At 42.9% G+C, this 21,536-nt stretch overlaps 2 protein-coding genes across 6 annotated transcripts in view; both read left to right on the top strand.

The window, feature by feature from the left end:
* The window catches only part of sulf2a (sulfatase 2a), a 56,160-nt gene extending 50,330 nt beyond the window's left edge, over nucleotides 1-5,830 (top strand). The window contains exons 14-22 of one of the 2 annotated variants that reach the window (XM_030133755.1): nucleotides 2,076-2,172; nucleotides 2,279-2,373; nucleotides 2,502-2,558; nucleotides 2,640-2,806; nucleotides 2,952-3,094; nucleotides 3,277-3,385; nucleotides 3,478-3,511; nucleotides 3,984-4,037; nucleotides 4,431-5,830. In XM_030133755.1, coding sequence (XP_029989615.1) covers nucleotides 2,076-2,172; nucleotides 2,279-2,373; nucleotides 2,502-2,558; nucleotides 2,640-2,806; nucleotides 2,952-3,094; nucleotides 3,277-3,385; nucleotides 3,478-3,511; nucleotides 3,984-4,037; nucleotides 4,431-4,461 — 787 coding nt within the window. In that variant the 3' untranslated portion in view covers nucleotides 4,462-5,830. The other variant, XM_030133754.1, reaches the window with a different exon arrangement.
* Nucleotides 5,831-6,490: 660 nt separating this feature from the next.
* arhgap46a (Rho GTPase activating protein 46a) overlaps nucleotides 6,491-21,536 on the top strand; it is a 39,475-nt gene continuing 24,429 nt past the window's right edge. Inside the window, exons 1-2 of one of the 4 annotated variants that reach the window (XM_030133746.1) lie at nucleotides 6,491-6,637; nucleotides 19,439-19,945. In XM_030133746.1, coding sequence (XP_029989606.1) covers nucleotides 6,624-6,637; nucleotides 19,439-19,945 — 521 coding nt within the window. In that variant the 5' untranslated portion in view covers nucleotides 6,491-6,623. Of the gene's footprint in view, nucleotides 6,638-9,464; nucleotides 10,000-19,438; nucleotides 19,946-21,536 lie in introns of those variants that run through there. The other 3 variants (XM_030133744.1, XM_030133745.1, XM_030133747.1) reach the window with 3 other exon arrangements.

The raw sequence follows: 21,536 nt of genomic DNA, 5'->3' as shown, positions 1-21,536 counted from the left end.
TTTGGATTTCTCGAACCTGTTTGAATTCCTTCTTAATTTGTTCCGTTTATACCTACTTCCGTCTCCACATTTGCACATATAAGGTCCAGACTTCAGACCAACATTTCTCCAGTATTTCTCCATAACTGTTTGTCAGCAGCAGCGGTTGTAGTCCAGACTGAAAATATGTCCAAACTTAGAGCCCATTACCAAAAATGTTCAGTTGTTAGTTGAACGGGACAGAGCAGCACAGCCAACAACCTGGAGGGGGCGGGGCCTGAAGTGTCTCATGTGCGTTTAAAGGGCCAGCACTCCAAACCACCTTTCTGGCGTCATTAGTGAGTTGTATTATTTCGGTGGTTCCAACCTGTTTTTACTCCTGACCCTATTTTAACATCACAAATTTCTGTCGACTCCAGACATTCAAAATGGAGACTTTTTTTTTGCTCAAATTAATTAATTTTTGATCCTGCAATAGTTTTCTATCCTGTTTCAAATACAGGTTAATTTTAGAGGACATTTAGTCTATATAATGTATATTATTGTGGACGGAGGCAGTAAAGCCAGGTGTAGATTACTGCACTAAGGGAGAATTTGATTTTCCTTGGTAAGGATATGTACAGTCAGTCCAGCTTGGATTTACAAGGCTGACAATTAATACTGAACAAACAGTAACTCAAACTATGAATTATGAAAGTGCTGCAGCATCTGAAACCGACCACAATGAATATTTGACAGATAAACAGAACCACAGTGCTTCAGTTTCAGACTCACAGTTTGTCTGCAATGGATTGGGATTTGCTCTGTCAACTCACCACAGATTCATATTTGGAAGGTTTTATTTTAATTTTTTTATCAATTACTAGTAATTTCAGGCGGCCCCATTTGAATTCCAGGTGACCCCACGTGGGGTCCGACCCCAAGATTGAAGAACACTGAATTAGAGAGTCTGGTTTCAACTGGCTCTATATGTGAAGTGTCATGAGATAACTTTTATTATGATTTGGCGCTGTATAAATAAAATTTGATTGATTGATTGAATGATTACTCAGAAATACGGTTGAAGATGGACATGTGGAGTCGAATAAATAAAGAATTCAGACCCAAGCAGAGCATTTACAGTTTATGGAGACCACAGGGAAATGTGGGGAAAGGAAGAATTCACTTTATAAATGACAAATATCACTGCTTTAATGGAAATGCCACTGAATCAGCTGGATTCAGTAAAAGTGTATTTCAGATTCAACCATTGAATCAGTACCTGTTAAAGTGGATTCATGTGTAGGTTCATGGTTTATGAATCAGAAGAACCAGCAGACATCACACATGAACCACCTGAACTATAACATCTACTGGAGGTTTACCATGAATCCAATCCAACAAGTATGAACTCCATTACATGTTTTGAAGAAATAAGAGGCACTCAGATGTGAGAAGTTCCAAAGCCTTGAACATCTCTGGAGTATTCATTGTAAAAACACACTTACATTTTCAACCATTCAGATCTTCACTGTGGAAAGTTAAATGGTTGAAATAAGTGAAAAGCCTACAGATATGAAGGTCTTTTTAACTGATCAGCACTGAACGCCTCACATATCTTCAAACACATGCATCTAGTAAGATCTCCAAAGTGAAAAACACCCACATGACACTCCTTCTATGTTCTTCACAGCCTCACAGAACTAGAGAACATTTACATTCAGTTGGTACAATATGAAGAATTTAGTCACAGTGAGGGAATGGAACACTTTGAATTCTGTTTTCATTAGTGTATAATCCAGTAAAAACCTGAATGATTGTGCTATTGTTACTTGGATCATGTTTCTACAGTAAATCAAACCTGTTCATTTTCTAGTGTATGGTTTCTAACATTAATGTCATCTCCTATCTGAGTGTGGAACCAAATATTAATATCATCTCCTGCCTGAGTGTTGGACCAAATACATGTGTTAAGACTTTATCAGGACATTTACAAACACGTTCCTGCACATGTTGAATCCCAGGGTTGAGCCAGACACCCTTACATATCCAGTCCAATAGGGATTTCAACAACACAACGTCAACACTTTTTTTTTTTTTTTTTTTGTCGTCTGTAGGTGTTCTATCCTCATGAACGACACCGTTAAGTGTGATGGAGGCCTCTACAAATCCCTTCAAGCCTGGAAAGACCACAAACTGCACATCGAACACGAGGTACTGCTCTTTGTCATCGTTATTGTCTTCATTAAAGCCTGTTCACAGCAGGACTGGTGGTTTATTTCTGAGCCTCCTATCTCCATATTATTTCTTCGGTGTGTAGATCGAAACCTTACAGACCAAAATCAAGAACCTGCGTGAGGTTAAAGGTCATCTGAAGAGGGTGCGACCAGAGGAATGTCAGTGTAACACACCAAGGTTAGCATTCATCTGTGCAACACCATCACCCCTCAACAGGGTTTATTTACATTGTAATAATAATAATAATAATAATAATAATAATAATAATCTAGTCCCATATTTGACTTGGTTTCTTTTCTCCACAGTTATCTGCTGAAGAATAAAGACACTTTCAGACTCAACACTCGTATGCACTCACTGAGGTAAACGTCGTCATTGTTTCTTCATATAAACCTCTGCGTCCTTTTCTTCTCTCTGTCTAACTCCTGTTCACCTCACATCAGAATGCCATCCAAACAGAAGACTCAGTGGCTGCAGAAGGAGCAAAAGCGCAGAAAGAAACTCCGTAAATTTCTCAAGAGGCTCCAGAATAATGACACTTGCAGCATGCCAGGCCTCACCTGTTTCACCCATGACAACCACCATTGGCAGACTGCCCCCTTCTGGACAAGTGAGGACACACATGTCTGTGGGAACAACACTGTGGGACTGTTGTTGAATGTTTTCCACTGCAGTTATCATGAAAACAGAGCTATAATACTGTTGTTGTGCTCCTTGTTTTCCATCCCCACCCCTCTCTCCCTTTCCTCCCTCAGTGGGCCCGTTCTGTGCATGCACCAGTGCCAATAACAACACATACTGGTGCCTCAGGACCATCAATGACACACACAACTTCCTGTTCTGTGAATTTGCCACCGGTTTCCTGGAGTATTTTGACCTGAACACTGACCCGTACCAGGTATTTCATTTATCCAGGCCTACGTTTAAGGACACACACATAAAAAATGTATCAATAATAACTATTAAATGACCCTGCAACATGACTCAAAACCACAGGAGGGACATATTTTCCTTTTGTGTCTCCAAAGTTAATCCCCTTTTTTCAAACCTCTTCATCATACTTTGTCTTTATTTGTGTAGCTGATAAACGCTGTCAGCACTTTAGACCGCAACGCTCTGAATTCAATGCATCAACAGCTTATGGATTTAAGGGGCTGCAAAGGACATAAGCAATGCAACCCGGAAAAAGGTGAGTAGAAGGCCTCGAAGGCAAAGGATGATGGATGAAAGTGTCCACAGGAGGTTCAGATGGAGACTAATGTTACCTCCACTTCCTTTCAGGCGGAAAAGAGAGGAGCTACTTCAGTGAATACAGGTATTTTCTTCATCCTCTTAGAGCTGATGACTTTGACAAACACTGCAGCTGGAATTCATGTTGTATTCAGAGCTCAGAGACATTCCAGCCTCCCAAGTGTGGATTCACTTATGGTTCTGTTCATTACAAGTCATCTGAAGAGTCAAGGAAATAAAAGACATAGGTGTTGTGTTCAAACTAACATCGTTCCTTACTCTTGTGATCAGAGCCTTTATGTGCATGCAGAAGCTGAAGCAGAAGCTGAAGCTGAAGTGCAGGCCTGCTTTTCAGCTTCTGCTCTTCCCTTTCTGTACTGAAGCCTAATCGCTTGTCTCTGCTGTGCGTGTGTGTGTGTGTGTGGGTGGATGTGTGTGTGCGCGTGCGCATGCATATATTTGTGTGTGTTTTTTGCGTGTATATACCTGTGTGTGTGTGTGTGTCTCCATGCACATGCATTTGCCCTGCGCGTGTATCCGTGCTGTGCATGCCTCAGGCCCGTTCATCGCCGAAAGAGGCCAAAAGTGAAGAAGCCTTCGTCCAAATCGCTGTGAGTTTGTCATAACCCATCTGTTCGTTCGTAGTCAGCCAAGCTTTACTCCTTTCTCCATCCAGATTATTTTAGCTTGGTCAGGTGACAAAGCAGCATGATCAGCCCCGCCCCCTTTTACTGTAGTTCTGTACTCTACTACTCTACTCACAGTAACTGTCATCAACCTACATTTCAAAGCTTCACTGTCCCCTTTTCTCACTCATTCACTCACTCAGTCCACTCCACTAAAGCAGCTGTGACATTGTGTCATTGTGTTGTGTTTCAGTCCTGTTTCTGTCATTTCTTACTTCTCCTAACAGTCTTGGTTGGCACAGGCCACAACTGGAGCCATGGTTTCCAGTAAATGCCCCTCATGGTATATTTAGCTGACAGTGTTGTTTTCCTGCACAGGGGGCAGATCTGGGAGGGGTGGGTGGGTTAAGCTGCTGCACCCACCACAACGGCCTCCTCCGGTTATGGAAGGAGAAGGAGGAGCGCAGGAGAACCCAAGGACCTCGACCACACTTTGATGGACCAGAACCTGAGACACTGCTCCGCTCTAGTCTGGGTTTAGTTTCTGAGTGAGCTGCTGTTTGTCGCCCTCGTCCAGATGGAGGAGATCTGAAGACTGAGAAGAAGAAGCTGATGAAGCTCCAATTGTCAATATTCCATCTGAACACATGTCATACCTGCATCTTCTGTTCCATCCAGCTGTCAGGACCAGCACCTCTATAAGACACTATGGTTCAGGTGGGACAGTCTGGTGTGCACAATGCTTTCATTTCACTGTCCTGTTGTAGATAGTTCATATCTGCTTGAACTCACTTTCTTTCATGTTGTATGGAACTGGGTGGAAACATGAGTTACACGTCAACTCTGCTGCTACAAAACTAAGTCATGGGAGCCACTGCTCGGCCTCATTCTGTGTTTGCGACACATGCTGATTATTTCTGTCATTAGCGTGTGTGCTGTGGCTGCTGACAGTAAACACCACCTTTTTCCTTCTCTGCACATGTGTGTTTGCACACAGAAGTGGGATGGACTTCATAATGACCAAGTGTAACAGACTTTTCGCCATAATCTTTTGTATTATAGTTGATCTTAACGCTGATGAATGTTCTTTATAAAGCATCAACTTCCTCCAAACGGTGGAAGGAGCGGTGAGGTGGTTAAAGTCCACCTGCCTTTACCCATGTGCATAGTGTGAGCCACACCTGGAACATGCCTACACTAACCACTGTCTCACTATGGTACGATCCAAACCTCCAAAACATTTGATCACTGACAGAATGCACCATTAGTGAACGCCATTTTCCTTCTTTATATTTCAGTCCCACACTGTGGAAGTGTCCAAATAGTTTGTTCAGCTTGCTCTACATGGTGCTACAGGATAACAATACAGAAGTAAATCTTGCTGTACAGTACAGTATGTATTTGAATGTATGTTGTGCAATTAATATAAATGTTTACAATATTTTTTATAATACCGAAGAGGCAGACCTCATTGTATGATATGAGTCGACAAAATTATCTTATAGGGGGAAATGTAGCTTGAGAAATTTCATTGCCCGCAATTTGTATGTTGTTTCTTTCATTATTTCCATTGGAAAAGCACTTAAAGGGTTCACTGTGAAGAGATGCGCCGTGTACATTTAATGGAAACTAGTTTACGCCAGAGGAACAACACAACCTAATACTTATTGATGTGAACTTTAGCTTCTACCTTTGTTAGCTTCTTTTATTTTTAGCTAATGTTTCCATAGACCTGAGTGCTGATAGTATTTGTGAATAAAGTGTTGTTTGGCCATTTACATGTGAAGACTCTTTATTTGTGTTGTTAATGACATGGTTGTTTCTGTCCAGCAGGTGTCTCTGTCGTCTTGTCCTCAGTCCAACTGTACTTGTACTAAAATACAAGGATAAAAACCCTGCAAATACAGCCAGGAATGGAAACACTGTCTTAGGATTCTGACTACTGAGAAGAGTCCCTGAAGGGGAAAAAAAAAAAAAAAAAAAAAAAAAAAAGATAGCACAGGAAGCCGGAAGCTCTCATTCCCGCGTGTTGCTTAGCAACCACATTGCCCAGCAACTTCTGTAGCTTTAGCAACAAGGACAGCTAACGGCAATATTTCAAAGTTTATTTCTAACAGTTTTTACAGTGAATATTAGTATTAATTTTAACCCATTGGTGTACTGTTTTTATCCAGCTCTAATTTTAAATAAAGTTGTGTACAGTTCATGGACGCTCCGGTTCTTCTCAGTCTGATTTGAATCTTTCTTTGTTCTTTAACTTTATCACCATCTGAATCATTCAAACACAACATGTTTAGGTTAAGGTGTGAGTTGCAGTCTTTCCAACCGGGGAATGAGGGTGGGGGGGTAGGGGTGTGTGTGTGTGTGTGGGGGGGGGGGGGGGGGCGCAGACTGGGTGACCCCCATCCCAACCTATGACTCACGTGCAGAGGCGGAGACTCCACAGCGGATCCACCACCGGAGGAGGACCGTCCCAGACTCACTGGTCGGACCGCGCTCCAAACATACCATCCGAACAGCAGACTCACTCCGATTCCCTTTTGTTTACTCCTTATCGACAATGTGAAGAAAATGGCCGGGACAAGGTAAGTTCAATTTGAGTTTAACTTTAATTTAAACTGAACTGGGCTAAAGTTTCGGAGCTATCTGGGCTATCTTATCCCGACAGCCCCTGAACGCAGCACGGCTACATGCACCCAGAACACTGAGGAGTTAGAATTGAGAGGTGGACTGTTTAGTCTGTTCACTAAAGGTTCTGTTTAGTTTGTTCCTTAAATGTTCTGTTTAGTCTGTTTCCTAAATGTTCTCTTGTGTTTGTGAAAATGTGATCTGAGTCTGAACATGTGATTCCATGTAAAAAGCTCGAATAAACCTTCTCCGGAGCCTAATTCTTCCCACTTTAACTCTAGTTTTCGTCACATGTGTTAAGTTTCAGACCAATAATCCTCATTTATTGTCCTTTTAACAGATAACTATGAGAACAGTGTGTCACTTAAATACGGTCTCCTACTGTTATAAAACATTTATCAGCTTTAGTCTCTTCTCTTGTTTGTGTTTCTTTACCAGTTTTCCTTTATTTCCTCCTAAATGACTCCATAAATTGGATGAACAAACCCTTTTCTTTGCTGTGGTTCCTCTGACCTAAACCATAGACACATGTCCCCATCTGTTTGTCCCATTTGAACTGGTCAGAGGTACCTGGGCTTTAACTTCACCTACTGCTCTGATCTTTACATCTGCTGTGACTGTGCATTAAACTTTCTTTCACTTCCATCAGTAGTTGGACACAGATGGTTGGTTTGAGCTCAGTCTATTTTTATCAGCTGAATGTAGGTTGGACTGAAGCTCTGGCTGCATCCAAGTTTTTCTTCTGCTTAATGTGACACAGGTTTCATACGGAAGGTTTCTGAACTCTGAAACTCAGACTTGATGGATTTTTATAAGTTATATTCAAGTGGGGAAATTATTGGATTTGGTTAGAATTCATCTGTCACATCTGTATTCCCTGAGAACAGAACCGTCCACTCATATGTCCTTTATCCAGCCTGGGTCTGGGTCTCCTATCGTCCCGGTGCTTCTGCTGGTTAATCACCTCAGGAACATGTGTAGGTTTCTACACACACATGGACTTCCCTACTGAGTCTGCAGCTTCTTAAACCTTTTGTTCAGTTTATTTGGACTTTTGTGAACAGCAGGAACTCCATTTGACTGAAGGCTCAGTTTGTGATGCTAGCTCACATCAGCAGGTCAACAACATGAACAAACCTGCGTCTCCTGTGTAAGAGGAATAAGAATTCTTATGGTTGTTCAGAGGAAATTATTTTTAAAGTTTGACTTTTTCTCCAAAGGTTTGTGAGTGTTTGTGTTGTGTCATTGAAGTGTTTTTGGGTGTGTTTGAACAACCTTCTGTTTCATCTTTTCCATCCTTCCTCTCCTTTGTTTCCTGTTTTCTGTTTTCTAATCCTGATCATATCCCTGTGGATCAGTGTTCTTAATGCTCCCTACAGTTCTTTCATTGGACTTTTCTAATACTCTGTGGTGTTCCACATTATCTAATGAAGTTCAGGTGAGACCTGTACAGCTGCTGACATTTACAGACTTTCTCTGTTGGGGTTAAAGGGGGTTCAGTTCCAAACCTACACTTGTTTGAGTCTGATCCAGAGAGTGCTGATCAGAACTCAGCAGCTTTACAGGAGATAATAACATGTGGGTTTGGCCATCCAGCATGTTCACATTAATCTGGAGGATAAGTAAGTCATCAGCTCCAAACAGTTGAAGTATGTTACATTAATGAGTATTACCTTAATGAGCTGTGACGGTGTAGATCCTGAATGAGGTCTATTGGGCAGAAACATGGAAGGCATGTTTAATGTCTGCCCTACAAAGATAGTTCTGTGGGTCTCCTTGTGCTGCACGTTAAAATCTGTTGTTATCTGGAAAATATTAATCTGTTCCTCCACCGCTGATCCCCAGCGACGGCCTCCTAAATAATCCACCCCCCTCCTCCCCTCAGGCCCCCACAGACCCTCTGTTAACATCTTCACTAGGCTAATCCTCCAGGCCCTGCCGTATGCACCTTCACTTCCTCTGGAGGACAATCCGGACATGTCTTTCCTGTATGGCTCCTTGGCTGCCCATTGACCCCCCACTCACCCTGTAACTCTGCTCCCGGATTAGACTCTGGCCTCGTTTGTCATGTCAGCAGGGAAGGATTCGGGGGGATGGTGTGGTCCAACTCCAAATGAAATCACAAAATTCTGCTACTGGTCCCAGAAAAGCAGATCAAGGAACGACAGCAAAAAGTTTAGCGCAGATGGGTTTATTTTCAAAATGACTTCAATTATGAAGTGACCCCAAAATAATCTGACAACAAAACGTTTGGGCAACAAATGTTTAGAGGTTTTTAAGGACAATTACACCTTAATAGATCCATTCATTTGTCTTGTTTGGACAAGTGACCCCATTGTTGGTGCTTTGACAGCTGGTGTACTGGACAGAAAGGCCGGGTGTGCAGTAAACACCCTGATCCTGTCCTCAGTCTCTTTGCATATGTTCAGTCTTGTCCACTGTCTTATCTGACCTCAAATGTCCCCATTTGCTCTTCAAGTGAGGAAAGGGGTGGATTTTAGAGAGGACTGAGACTTCTGTTTGGTCAGGCTTACCCCTATAAAAGGCAATTTATTGACCATGTCCCGGACTCATCTCAGACAGATAGTGACTGTTCACCAGAGCAGCAAAGGGGGACGGAAGTTCCCAGTGTTTGTGTTGAAAGCTGCAGCATTTATGGACGAAGGCAGGATGAGCAGACAAGACAAAATCCTCCACACAGAAATGGCAGAGCGCTTCTTTTCAGAGGTTAGTTTGTTGGCAGTTTATATCTGAGGTCTCTGAGGTAACATTAAGGACTGCCAACAGAAATGTTCCTCTGGGCTTGGTGGCGAGGTAGGCACTTTTCTATCACATCACATGAAGAATCACTTCGTTTCACTGGGACTGAACATTTTGGCGGCTCCAGGCAGTGAATTCACTCGGGCCATGTAAAATTGCAAGTTGGAAAGCAGCATGGGAACGACTAGCTGTGCAGAAGGTGGCTCAGCGACCTTGTGAGATCCGGTCTAATCCAGTGCCAACAGAGAAGGGAAACTGTCTCTAGTTCTGGATTAGGCAGCTGTTGAAGGAGGTCACCCTAGACCTCGCATACATGTCCCAAACTCCTCCCCTCCACGTCTCTGATTGGTTGAGCTCCCCTGTGTGGAGGCAATACAGAGAGTTCTCGTTGAATGAAGTCTGCCTGTTGATCTGACAATAGTCGGTATTGTTCTGTACCATCACAGGCTTTAGAAACGGCTGCATTTCACAGCCTTTGTAATGCATATGACATTCTTGTCAGCTAGGTAACCATGTCTCCCATTCCTGCAGAGGACACATGCCGAACAAGCAGCCGTTGGTGACTGAAAGGGAAAAAAAATTCATTCGTTCCTGAGTTTCACAACAAGGCAGTCATGTTTCTTTGCATCTTTGCTCACAGCTTCAAAGATGGAAGCATTTTTTTTAAACCAGACCATTTTTACCCCGTGTCCAACTATGGCACACATTTGTATAAGCCCTTCATATACCACACAAACCAAACCGGACCATCTGGTTGTGGCGGTTTTAGGCGTATACAGTCTATCCAGTGACTCAGTCCTGCCAATCACACGCTCACAGGCGATACTAGACAAGATGAAAGAGTTCAGTCCAACAGTGGTGGCTCATCCTCACTGGGTGATGATGGGATTTCTGTTTATAGTTGTTGCAGGAGAATGATTCCAATGACTCCATAGTAATTTGTGTCGAGCCATTGTTGGCCTTAACAGCATCAAATGTAGTGGTGTTGTTTATTCTCCGTTCTTAAGGCATCATATTCCAGTTTAATCCTTAAGACTTCTCTGAATATTTATTTAGTTTCTTCCCAGATCAAGAAATAATTTTAGAAGGTTGGTTTAAACTGGTTTATAGTGTTAGACTAGTCTCAGGTTTGCTCATATATTAATATAATATAATAATAATAAAAAAAACTCAGAATTTTAACTTAGAAGTGAGGTAACATGCACATTTTTTCACGATTATGGTAAGTTGTGCAAACCACTGACATAAACTGACATAAACAAGGCACTGCAGGCCATAATTAGTGGTTTGTTTGTGGTTTAATAATGTTGTGGAACAAGAAATAAGATGAGACATTGTTCCTAAAAAGAGTAATAACCACTGGAACTTAACACAATGAGGAAACTGTCATTTATTTATTCAGAGGTAATGATTCTGAGCTTGACTGAAGACTTGTCAGAGTTCAGTGACATCATTTATTTATTTATTCAGAATATTTTTTTTAAGTTAGTAACTGAATTTTTCTGTATCCTATATTATTAAAGGGATGTGGACTGTGTGTGTGTGTCGGTCAGACATAAGCTTTGGTCTATCTTATAACTAAGTGGTTGTGAAACTGGCTCGGGTGCCGTCAGCCTCAGTATCAACAGGTTGTTAGCGTCTATATCCGAACCTGCCTTTTGGAGGTGGTTCAGGTGACACAGTGAGCTCAGGACTGGACCTCTGTGTTCATCTACGTCCTCCCGTCCTGGTCCTGGTCTCTGTGCCAGGCATTTGGCTGCCCGGCTGTTTGGATTTTAAGTGCTTTACCTCTCTTCCAAACTTTGGCACCTTGCCAAGCCTGTCCTTTGGATTGGCTCACATGAGGCCGACTTTATCGTGCCTGACGTGACTCGTCATGAAAGACGACCCCTGAACCAGTTTGCCAATGTCAGCAGACGACAAGTGAGGAATGGATACTGACAACTGCTGCTGAACAAGGGGAGAAAGGGGGGGTTCAAAAGGCATGTTTGAGGACAGAAAGTTTCCAAATCTTTGCAGACCACATAAAAATACTGAATGTCATCAAAAGAAAACGGATGGATGTGTCTTTGAGTTCTCAGACTGATCACTTACTGTTATTCAGCATATCTGCCTTCACAGTTTATCTTCCTGTTACTGACGTCTGAAGGCTGCACATTTATCAAGGACTGACTTTATCGACAGTCACCCGCTCAGCAAGGCTAACAGTATCTTCTGCAGAGAGAATCTAGATGAGATCACTTTTTCATACTTTATTTTTGATGTCTGACAACTTAAACAAATAAAATGTCTGTGACAGTGCTATTGGGTCATTTGTTATATTGAAATGCACACAGAAAACTATAACCATTTGGGACCATCAGTTAGCCTTAGGAGTTTCTCTGTGATGTGAAAGGATGGTGATCATAAATCATACTTTAAAAAGTCCCCCTCACCTGCACAGTTTAGATTAGGTTAGGTTTAAAATGTGAGGCAACAACTGTTCATAAGCTCAGTGTTTGGGAATTCAATCCAATGCCTTTTCTTGTGTTGTTAGAAAAAGTTCCACACCTGTCTGTGGATATTCCCTAGAATTTAAGGAGTTCATGAAACTTTGCTTTAAATTTTGTATAAACCTGTGAGTAGTGTTTATGAAAGAACCATAAGCCAAAGTTTAAGCAACATTTTAAACATCTCAAATCCTCACTGACTGTTCAGAAGATCCACAGATTTGCAGCTGAAAACAGTTGCCTGGAGTATGTCGCATTAGCATTAAAGTCAATATAACGTCAAATAAACCTGTCAAAAGTCTCAAGTGTAGAAGCATAAACAAGACGTGCAGAGTGCAGCCTATGGATCAGTTTACGCAGCACATCACTGGCTACGTTGGAGAACAAGATAAGTATACGGTGTTCTAACCCCTAGAATTAACTTTATGAGGATTACTGTGGAGATGAATGCCAGGTCTCCTTTCAGAAGTCCATTACGCTGGAACACACTCAGCAGTTCCAGTTCCATTTGTCTGTTGTTAAAAGTTTTCTGCAGTACAGACGCATACACACGGACCAATTGTGCTTTGGGTTTTTACTGACCTCCGACCCCCGTGACACATCAGGAACGAGAGGTGTTAAACAAAAGGGCCAAAGAATGTGTAGATGACAGGTGCAGGGCTTTTCTGTCATCTGAAATGTGCACTCAGCCCTCTCTCCATTTGATTGTACTGGATGTCGGGGTGGAGGGCGGAGCCGGTTTGTACAAAGTCCACCCATATTCACATGGTCCTGCCTCTGGTTTCAACAAACATTTGATTAAGTGGAGGGTTCCAAGACACAGATAGTCCTGTGTGAAGGCTGACATGCGTATGTGTCTGATAAAGACTGAATCAGCATCTCTAGGACCTGATTCACGTCTCTCTTTCTTTTTAACAAACTACTGGCACCAAAAATGTGTTGAAGAGGCGCATGCATTTATCAGCTCTCAGGGCATCAAGTTCTGTGAAAGCAGAACCTCAGTACATAAATAAACAAATTACAGGTGTTTATGAGGATTTTCCTACCATTCTAAGACTTAAACGGAACACCACCTGAGCCAAAATCATGTACAAATAAATGTGGAGAGCATCGAATGACACTGATGACATGAGAACCCCCCACCCCCATTTACGTCTTCCACAAACTTATGGAGAACTCTGGAACACACAGTGGACCTAAGCCCCTGAAAACCCTAACTGTGCTTATTAAGACAGTAGCTGAATCCGAATTAATGTTGTGGAGGTGTCCTCTTCATTTGTCTCTGTACAGTTTAAGTGCTTTCAGGGTTGGTGTTGGTTTGCACACGCTCGAGCTGCTGCCCTCTTCACTTCAGTAGGCAGGACCGTGGCCATAACATCGACTGTGCCAGGTTTACTGTCACGCTCTTGGTTAGTCACAGCTCCTGGAACTGCTGCCAAGCACTCAGTAGTCGGTCCGTGTCCCTACTCTTGTTTTACAATATTTAGATAAAAGGGTTGCCTAGCAGCCCCGCTCAATAGACTTTGCACATGTTTATACATAATCAAACAGGAGTCAGCTTTGACTGATCACTTCTTGTATTGTACTGAGGCGCAGGTCTCAGCCTGTTGGGATAAATTACCAACTGCTTGTCATTGTTACAACATTTTTCTACATTTTAGTGTAATAGTTCTTCCCTGATGCATCAACATGAGTTTAAATGTTTAACTCTTCTGGGGGATGCCTTATTTTAAAGCCAGTATCCACGGCGATAGGATGGTTTGTGTCTGTAAATAGGAAATGGCAGGTCTGTAAATATCCCAGTCAGGGTGGACTTTGGCACTTGTTGCTGTTGCTTGTGAACACAGTGCTAAGGTTTCCTACATGAATGGCAGGGCCTGTGTGAGAACGCAGCCCGCCTTAGTCCACATGGGACCATCACAAGCAGCAGCTCAGAATAGTCTGTTGTTGGAGAAGGTTAGAGGTTACTTTACCAGGGTCGTAAATGGAAAATTAGAGCTTAACTGGCTCACTGGTTTTGTCTTTTGTCTCACCTTAACAAGGTTATGGATAACTGAATGTTGCTCCTCCTCAATTGGCTCCGTTTCTGAAAGGCGTTCTATCTGTCCATCAGAAATGCCACAAAAGCAATGGAGCATGAAGCTACACTTCAGCCTTTACTAGATTATCTGACCGTTATCTGAACACTGCTGCTTTACTACGGTCATAGTCTTTTTTTCCTCTGTTTATCTTTTTGACCAAATCAACAATTTCACTGGTATTTGGTTTGTTTGAAATCCAAAGCTGGACAATGACACAATACTATACGTTGCCCTATTTCTAGTGGAGGTATTGTCCGGTGCTCTGTGTTTACCACTGCTGGGAAAAGTGCCATTTACGATTTGGCGTTGGCCTCGAACAATAGGGCAGATTCCACGAGCTGTATTCTGTTGTTTCCCTCACTCTGGGAAACCGCTCTGGGTTCCAGTTATTTTTGGAGCTGAGTGTGAATTGCAGATGATAGATGAAGTATTTCTCCTTCTGAAGGAGACCTCTGGCACATTGGGGACTGGAGTATGGCGATAGTTTGAAGGTGTGTTTGTGTGCACGTCTCACTGTGTTAGTCTTAGATGTCGACTGTTTGGAGGGATTTTTCTGTTCACCATTTGACAGGCTTTATTTTTAGTTTCTGAATAACCATAGGCTGATGAAGCGTCTCCTTGACCCAAATGGAAGACAAAGACGCTCTGTACCAGTGGACAGTAGAGTGTCTTCTACTGTGTTACAGTCAAAACAATGCCTTTTAGACACACAAACAGCTAAGGATTAGGTTTCATCCTATGTTGATTTGAAGAATGAAGGATCCAACAGAATCTTTTCACAGTTCTCAGCACTACTTGTTTTGGATTAATTGAATCAGGTGCTCTGTCAGAGGAACATGTCTGTGTAGTAAGTTAATTTTAGATCAATACAAAACATTTAACTTTGCTGAGGTGGTGCACACTGCATTCCAAACCATTTATGAGCATTTGCAGCATGAGACGGACTGGCTCAGTTGTTTAGAATCCCACACGATACTTGTATGCCTGCGTCTGTACTTTTCTAGTACATGTATGTAGTACTTTATCTGTCTTTCTACTACTTGTAACTGGACAAATCAGTTTAAATTGAGCAAGTTTCTATAATATATTGGACAGGAACCACAGTGATGTTTGCACAGATGTTAGAAAACATTTTAGAGAATCAAGGTTTTTTTAGGTTGACTTGGCAAATCGCGTAGAACATAAGAGCCAACGAACTGGACAAACCTGTAGAATGAACATTTCTCATGTTGTTTGAGTAAAGTGATGTTCCAGGAATATCAGAACCTGAACGCCGGTCTGTCTTCCTGCTTATCTGCTTGTGTCAACAGAGACCAGCAGGCACTCTCTCAGCTCTAAATTCTGTTTATTTGCCTTGAGGGAACGGTCCTTATGCAACCACTGCACCCTGTACGTCTAAGCCCATCGGGCACGGCCTCCACCATTGACCCTCAAACTGTGGGTTCCTGTTGGGGTGTCCAGGACTGGGGTGTCCAGGATGCTGTTCCGCCTGTTAAACTTTGAACTGTCTTCCCCGGTGTCATCACTGCTGTGGAATTTGGGATTTAAAAAAGCACAGAGGAACCCACAGTCGGCTCCTTTAGCCTCCGTGTTTATCAGTGAAGTCATTAACCCTTTCATGCATAAGTCACTCCAGTGGACAGTTATTCCCCAGGTGTTCTCTTGTATATTAATGGGTTTAGTTGTTTTAGTTCCATATCAGCCAATACAGTGGACACTTATGCATCATCTCATATTCTGACATTCATACCATTACTGTAACTTTGCTGTTCTTGATAAACCTGATCTGCACTAACATGTTTGAGTGTAAATCAATTGTTATTTGTTAGACAAGAAGGGTTTTTTTGCACATTATCTCGATGAAGTGAGGAATTAATAGCATTAGAATATGTTAAAATGTGAGATGACATCAGATTAGCAGCATTAAGCATGTTTTTATTTCACTGTTTTCATATCCCTCTCTGATATTGGGTTTTAAACACGTTTCTTTACTTCAAAAATTAAATGCATGGATATTTTTGTAACTCCGCAGAAAAAAAAAAAAACCTTGATCGCATTGTTTTTTTCATGCCTAAGGAGGAATAAAAGCAGTGAAGAAACAAATCTTGACTAAGATTCTCACAATTAATGCATGAAAGGGTTAAGGCCGTGGCTTGTTCGTCACAAACAAACGCTGCCTTTACAATTATATAACAAACACATGGACAGATACGGAGTGTGACACAAACAGATCAGTTTCTAAGTGTGGGAATGCGTCTTTTGAAAGGCAGAAGCAGAAAAAGGCTGAAGGCTCTGGTGTGTGTGGTGTGGAATTGACTGTTTGGCCTCGGCTTTCAATGCCCCTTTATTTGCGGAGCTTCCCGCCCATGAAGTGTTGCTGCTCTAATCAGTGTGGAAGTCATCTTCTAATAAGTGGGCCTCATTGTGGACCCTCTTTCTTTGTGAGTAGTCAGACCATAAACACCATGCTGCTATGATTCCAGCTCTGCAGCACAAACAAACATTTAGGCCTGGGCAGTAAAACAAATATGTACTGGCAACCATTCACAGCAGCAACATCATTATTTACTAGAATGTTCGGCTCCGTTAAATGCTTTAAATACAAACTTAAAGTGTGTCTTTGCTGGACATTAGAGCGGACTGTGAGTGAAACACTAAGAGTTTGTTGTTGTCCGACACCATCCAGGTAGAAAGTTACATCTGCAGGTGGAACATGTGACAAAAATAATGTACATTTGGCTGTAACATAAGCAGTTGCTGGAAAGTATCAGTTAGACTGTCTGAGTTTACCTGATTACAGCCTGACATAAATATGAACGACAAGGAAGGTGGATAAAAGTTACAAATAAACACCACTGTGAAAAACTCAACTGTATGCTGTCAGCCTCTTTTTAAAGCAAATGTCTGTAATCAGAAGATTAAATGCACACACTAACCTACATTTACCACAGCGCATTCACAGAGTGTGGAAGATGTCTGAATAACAGTGACCTGTCAGATTAGATAATAGTGACACAATCAGACAGAAGTGGTTTGTCTTTCAGTATCGGCCCTGCAGACTGATATCATTAAATGCCGTTGTACGTCACTCCAGTTCTTATGGCATTTGCCATGTTGTACCTATGCATTTTTGACCTTTCGTGCGTTCTTCAACACCATTTGATCACGTGTCCATTTACACCAAGATCTCCTATTCACATAACCTTAACCCTCAGTGTGAGGTATTTGACACATCGATTCAGGTTGGACAGGGGGATAGTAACGGCATGAACATGCACGCAGAAAACTCATAATGCGTACAGATAACAGGCCAATTAAAAGTGGTGTCTTTATGTGAGTCATGATATCACGTTGTTGGTGCAAAATAAACATGTGCCATGAACGCATCATAAAAGGCTGAATGACAAAAAAAAACATGTCCACACTTTTGTCCTTTTTATTTGGGGTCAGAGTTATCAATGTTCCCTTAAAGCTGACAGACATACAGCTAATATTCATACTTCGTTCTTTGGATATTAAGTTTCAAACAAGTCGCATCATAACTGTAATACTGAAAAATGTTGTCACATGATGCTTATCATTGAGGCAGGTCATATTAAAGTCACAGTATTCAGTTACAGATGTGCTTAAATTCAGCCTTTTGTTGCTTCAGTCATCATAAATATCCACTGAACTTTCCAGACGATCAGATCCAATGAATATGTGAGACCTGTGTAAAAGTTCCCTCTCATATCTTTTATTCCAAGTGTCTTTAAAGTATAAAAAGCCTTAAGTGTGGACTCCACTGAGGTCAAGTCTGTGTGCCTGGTGTGAGGGACTGGACCAGATGGTTTCACAGCGTAGACCCTCTGACACATGGACACATCAGATGGGACGGCCCCTTATATCCAGCCTTTCTGTTTTTCTGGCTGTTAAAACATCTAATGAAGAGCTCGATGTTGCTGATACATTTTAGAGTTAGATTCCACAGACGGGTTTGTCAGCTGTATGTGACTGCAGGAGGAAACAGCTGTTGTTTTCAGTGACTCGTGTCCCGGGGGGGTCACAGTGTAACCCTGGCAGACCGGACTGGCACCACAGTCCCTGTGGTCTATTTCTGAGGCTGTGGATGCACACAGGGGAGTGATTTGGCACCTATATGAGCTGGGGCTGTGGGTATGTGTTGGACTGTGGGTATGTGTTGGACATGGAGCTTCATACCCTCTGATCATCACAGGTAATCTGGACAGCTGGTTCTTTCACAAACAAGTATGACAGCGAGAAGAAAGGCCTTTTTGTCCCGAGAAAGCTGGGAACAGATCCAAACCAACAGTAGATTCTTGTGACACTAATTCCTCCCCACTGGCTTTTTTTTTCTCTCTCAGAGATAGTAGGATACAGCTGGGGGGGGCTCTGGTGGGGATGGAGAGAAAGGATGTAGTCGTGCCAGGGCCCTCAAGTGGTCATTGTGAAAGACAGAACAGGACAGGTTGGATTTATTGGACATTTTGTGTCTCTGATCTAAACATATACTGTAAAGCAGAGCCTCTGTGCACTGTTCATGTTCCCACGTGGATTCACTGACACAGTTTAGGCCCACGTTAGGGAACTAGTTCAAAGGAGATGTTCAGGAACCCACATAAGGGGAGCATGACCTGGATCTACAGCACTAGGAAGCTGCAGTCCTGGTTTGTTCGTCAGATGTATTTATTGACACTGATTTTACAGGTGTCTGCAGTAAAACCTGTATCAGTGTCGATAACGTGTCATGGTGTCACTGCACACGTTTGATTGAACACAGATACTGCGGCTTCTAATTTTTAGCCAATTTAGATCATCGTCTGATTTGTGTAATTAGTTGTCCTCCTTAGCTGAGCCCTTTGCTTGTGTACTTTTCTGTAAACTAGGTTGTCTTTGCTTGTCTCTGTTCTCCTTTTCTCTTGGCCTCTCTCCCTTTTTTGCTGCTCCCCTGCTCTCTCTCTGTCTCTCTCTCTCTCTTTTCCCTCTGTGTGTTTTGTGCTGACTCGGCCATTGTCACTCTGTGATTGTAGTTCAGCTCAGTGGTTTTTGCCTTAGTGGCACTCGGAGCGTATGGTTCTCTTTGGGCCCTGCTGACTCCATGCCTGCTGTCTCACCGAGCGTGTCCACCTGTCTCCTTATTTAGTCCATCCTCAGCTAAAGAGATGACATCACTGCTATCAAACACACATGCAGATGGATTCATGTAGGGGACATGAACACTGACACTGTCTCCATATGGGACAGGGGGCATTTTGAGCCTTTCAGTCTGTCAAACAGTGTGAGTTGTTTACTGCATGTCGGATTGATGAGTACTGAAGCGTGGCCGTTAAAGCCTCTGAATCATCATCCTTTCCTGTTGCTGAATAATCCATTGTCAATTACAGCTTGAAAAATCCCTGTTTCCTTTGCTCTGTGTCTTGTCATTCAGCTCTGATTGGGTGGAGATCCTGGAGCCACGCTCTCGTGAGCGTATGTATGTGAATCTGACTACTGGTGAGTGCGGCTGGGAACCCCCCCCAGGTGTTCCGGTCCGCCAGGCAGACGGAAACCAGTGGTGGGAGCTGTTCGACCCCCACAGTGGGCGCTTCTACTACTACAACTCCACCGGGCGCCGCACCGTCTGGCATCGTCCCCAGGGCGCTGATATAGTCCCCCTGTCGCAGCTTCAGGCCATGAAGCGCTGCAGCGATGCCAAACGAGCTGGAGGGGGTGTGGAGAGACACCCCCACGGGACCACGGGGAGCATCAGCAGCGTGGGGAGCCAGGGCCGCTGCACCCCTCTGCCTGAGCACGATGGAGACGGCACCCTTCCCAGAGCCCTGGAGAGCAGCGAGGACACCCCCAATACTGAGCTGGACCCGTCAGTGGACAGCAGGTCACAGGGAGATGGAAGCAGCACTGACCACAGCACCGAAAGCAGCAAGGAACCACAGAGGTACGTCTGAGCAAAGCAGGCATCAGAAAAGAGTCAGACCAGTGGGGAAAGAAAAATAACAGTCTGTTCAAATGGAATTTTCCAGCACAATCTAAAACTTAATTGTCCCCCAATGTTAATGGTTCGTGTTATACTAGAATAAATGGGTTTGTACAGTTTGGTTGAATTAGAATAAGTGTCCACAGGCCAAAGTTTACAACTGCCACAACAAAAATGAACCTTCTGGAGGTCGCAAAGATGGAATAATATGCACATCTTATATGTCTGGACAAGATCTGTGTAGATTGAAATGATGATATGAAAGAGTCTGTATTCAGTTATTTATTTGAAGCTAATAGAGTGTAGGGGGCAATAACAATTGTATGTAATATAAATATATACAAACAATATTCAGTAAATGTCGTGCAGTATTTAATTGAATTTAATCTGGACTTTCTCAGCTTCTATAAATCAAGGCTTTATTCATAATATCTGGAAAAAAAACTTAAGTTGACACTAAATTAAAGTTAAAATTCCCCAAAATGAAAATAAAAATACTCGTGGTTTTATAAGTAACTGGAATTCTAAAAAGAAACTGACAGACTAAATAAAGATAAATCTACCTAAGTTCAGATCAGACGTGCAGTGTCTGTACTGTACGTCTGGAATGGGATTTGTGCTTAATCATCAGTAGATCATATTACCAGCAGAGAAGTGAGGAAATGTGATAGTCATCACAGCATGTGTTATAGTGAATTGTAATCACTTTCAAATGCTTTTGCTACCAGAACTCCTGGGATTATTTTGACATTTTACCAGTCGGGTCAATCTTAGACTGTTTTTTTATTCTGGGGCTCTCACTTATCTGAACTTTCCATATGTTACATGTTTTGTTGTTGTAGTCTGTGAACCGTGTTCAGCCAGTTGAGTAAATCACTACCAAATGGGGACAGAAGGCAGTCAGTTCCATTCCAGTTCACAACATTTTGCCCCTCCAGCTTCGACTGTTGGGGCAAAATGACCTCCAACAGTAAGTCATTCAGTGGTCCCATCATGTGTTTGGAGCTGTGGTCTGGTCCAAACCAGCGTCTCTTCTCTCTGAGCTGGATTCCACACATGCCACTGGTGTTTCCTCTGGCATCGGGCCACACAGGCCAACTCAGTGTCCTTCTGTCTGCTCACTACCGCTCTGCTCTGCTCCAGCGCTCGTTTCGTTTTCCTAAAACAAATTTGGGCCCCGGGCCATCAAAGACTGTAAGTCCTCTTATGGGTGAGAGCTTAAACGCACATGCATGAGAGGCATGTGAGAGAGTGTTGTCTGTGGTTAATAACAAGCAGAACCGCTCCATTCCAGCTGCCTAGAAACAGGCCCAGACCCTGCTGGTTCATGGGGGCTCTGCCGTGGGGGCTCTGCCGTGGGGACTCTGCCTCTCTGGTTTCTCCTCCATCTTCTGATTCCTCACCTTGACCATTAGGAGGGCTCTCCTCTGACCCTCCAGTCTTTTGGAATATGTAAAGGTGGAGGGGGAACTAATTGGTCAGTCACGGCTGTTGACTGGAGGTCTGCTAGTGTTGCCTCTGGTTTATGTGTGTGGGGTGTTAACCGCCCCCA

Source organism: Sphaeramia orbicularis, chromosome 5 (assembly GCF_902148855.1).
Source record: "Sphaeramia orbicularis chromosome 5, fSphaOr1.1, whole genome shotgun sequence".
Lineage (NCBI taxonomy): Eukaryota > Metazoa > Chordata > Actinopteri > Kurtiformes > Apogonidae > Sphaeramia > Sphaeramia orbicularis.
The sequence above is the reverse complement of the archived record's forward strand: the minus strand, read 5'-3'. Positions and strand labels throughout refer to the sequence as shown.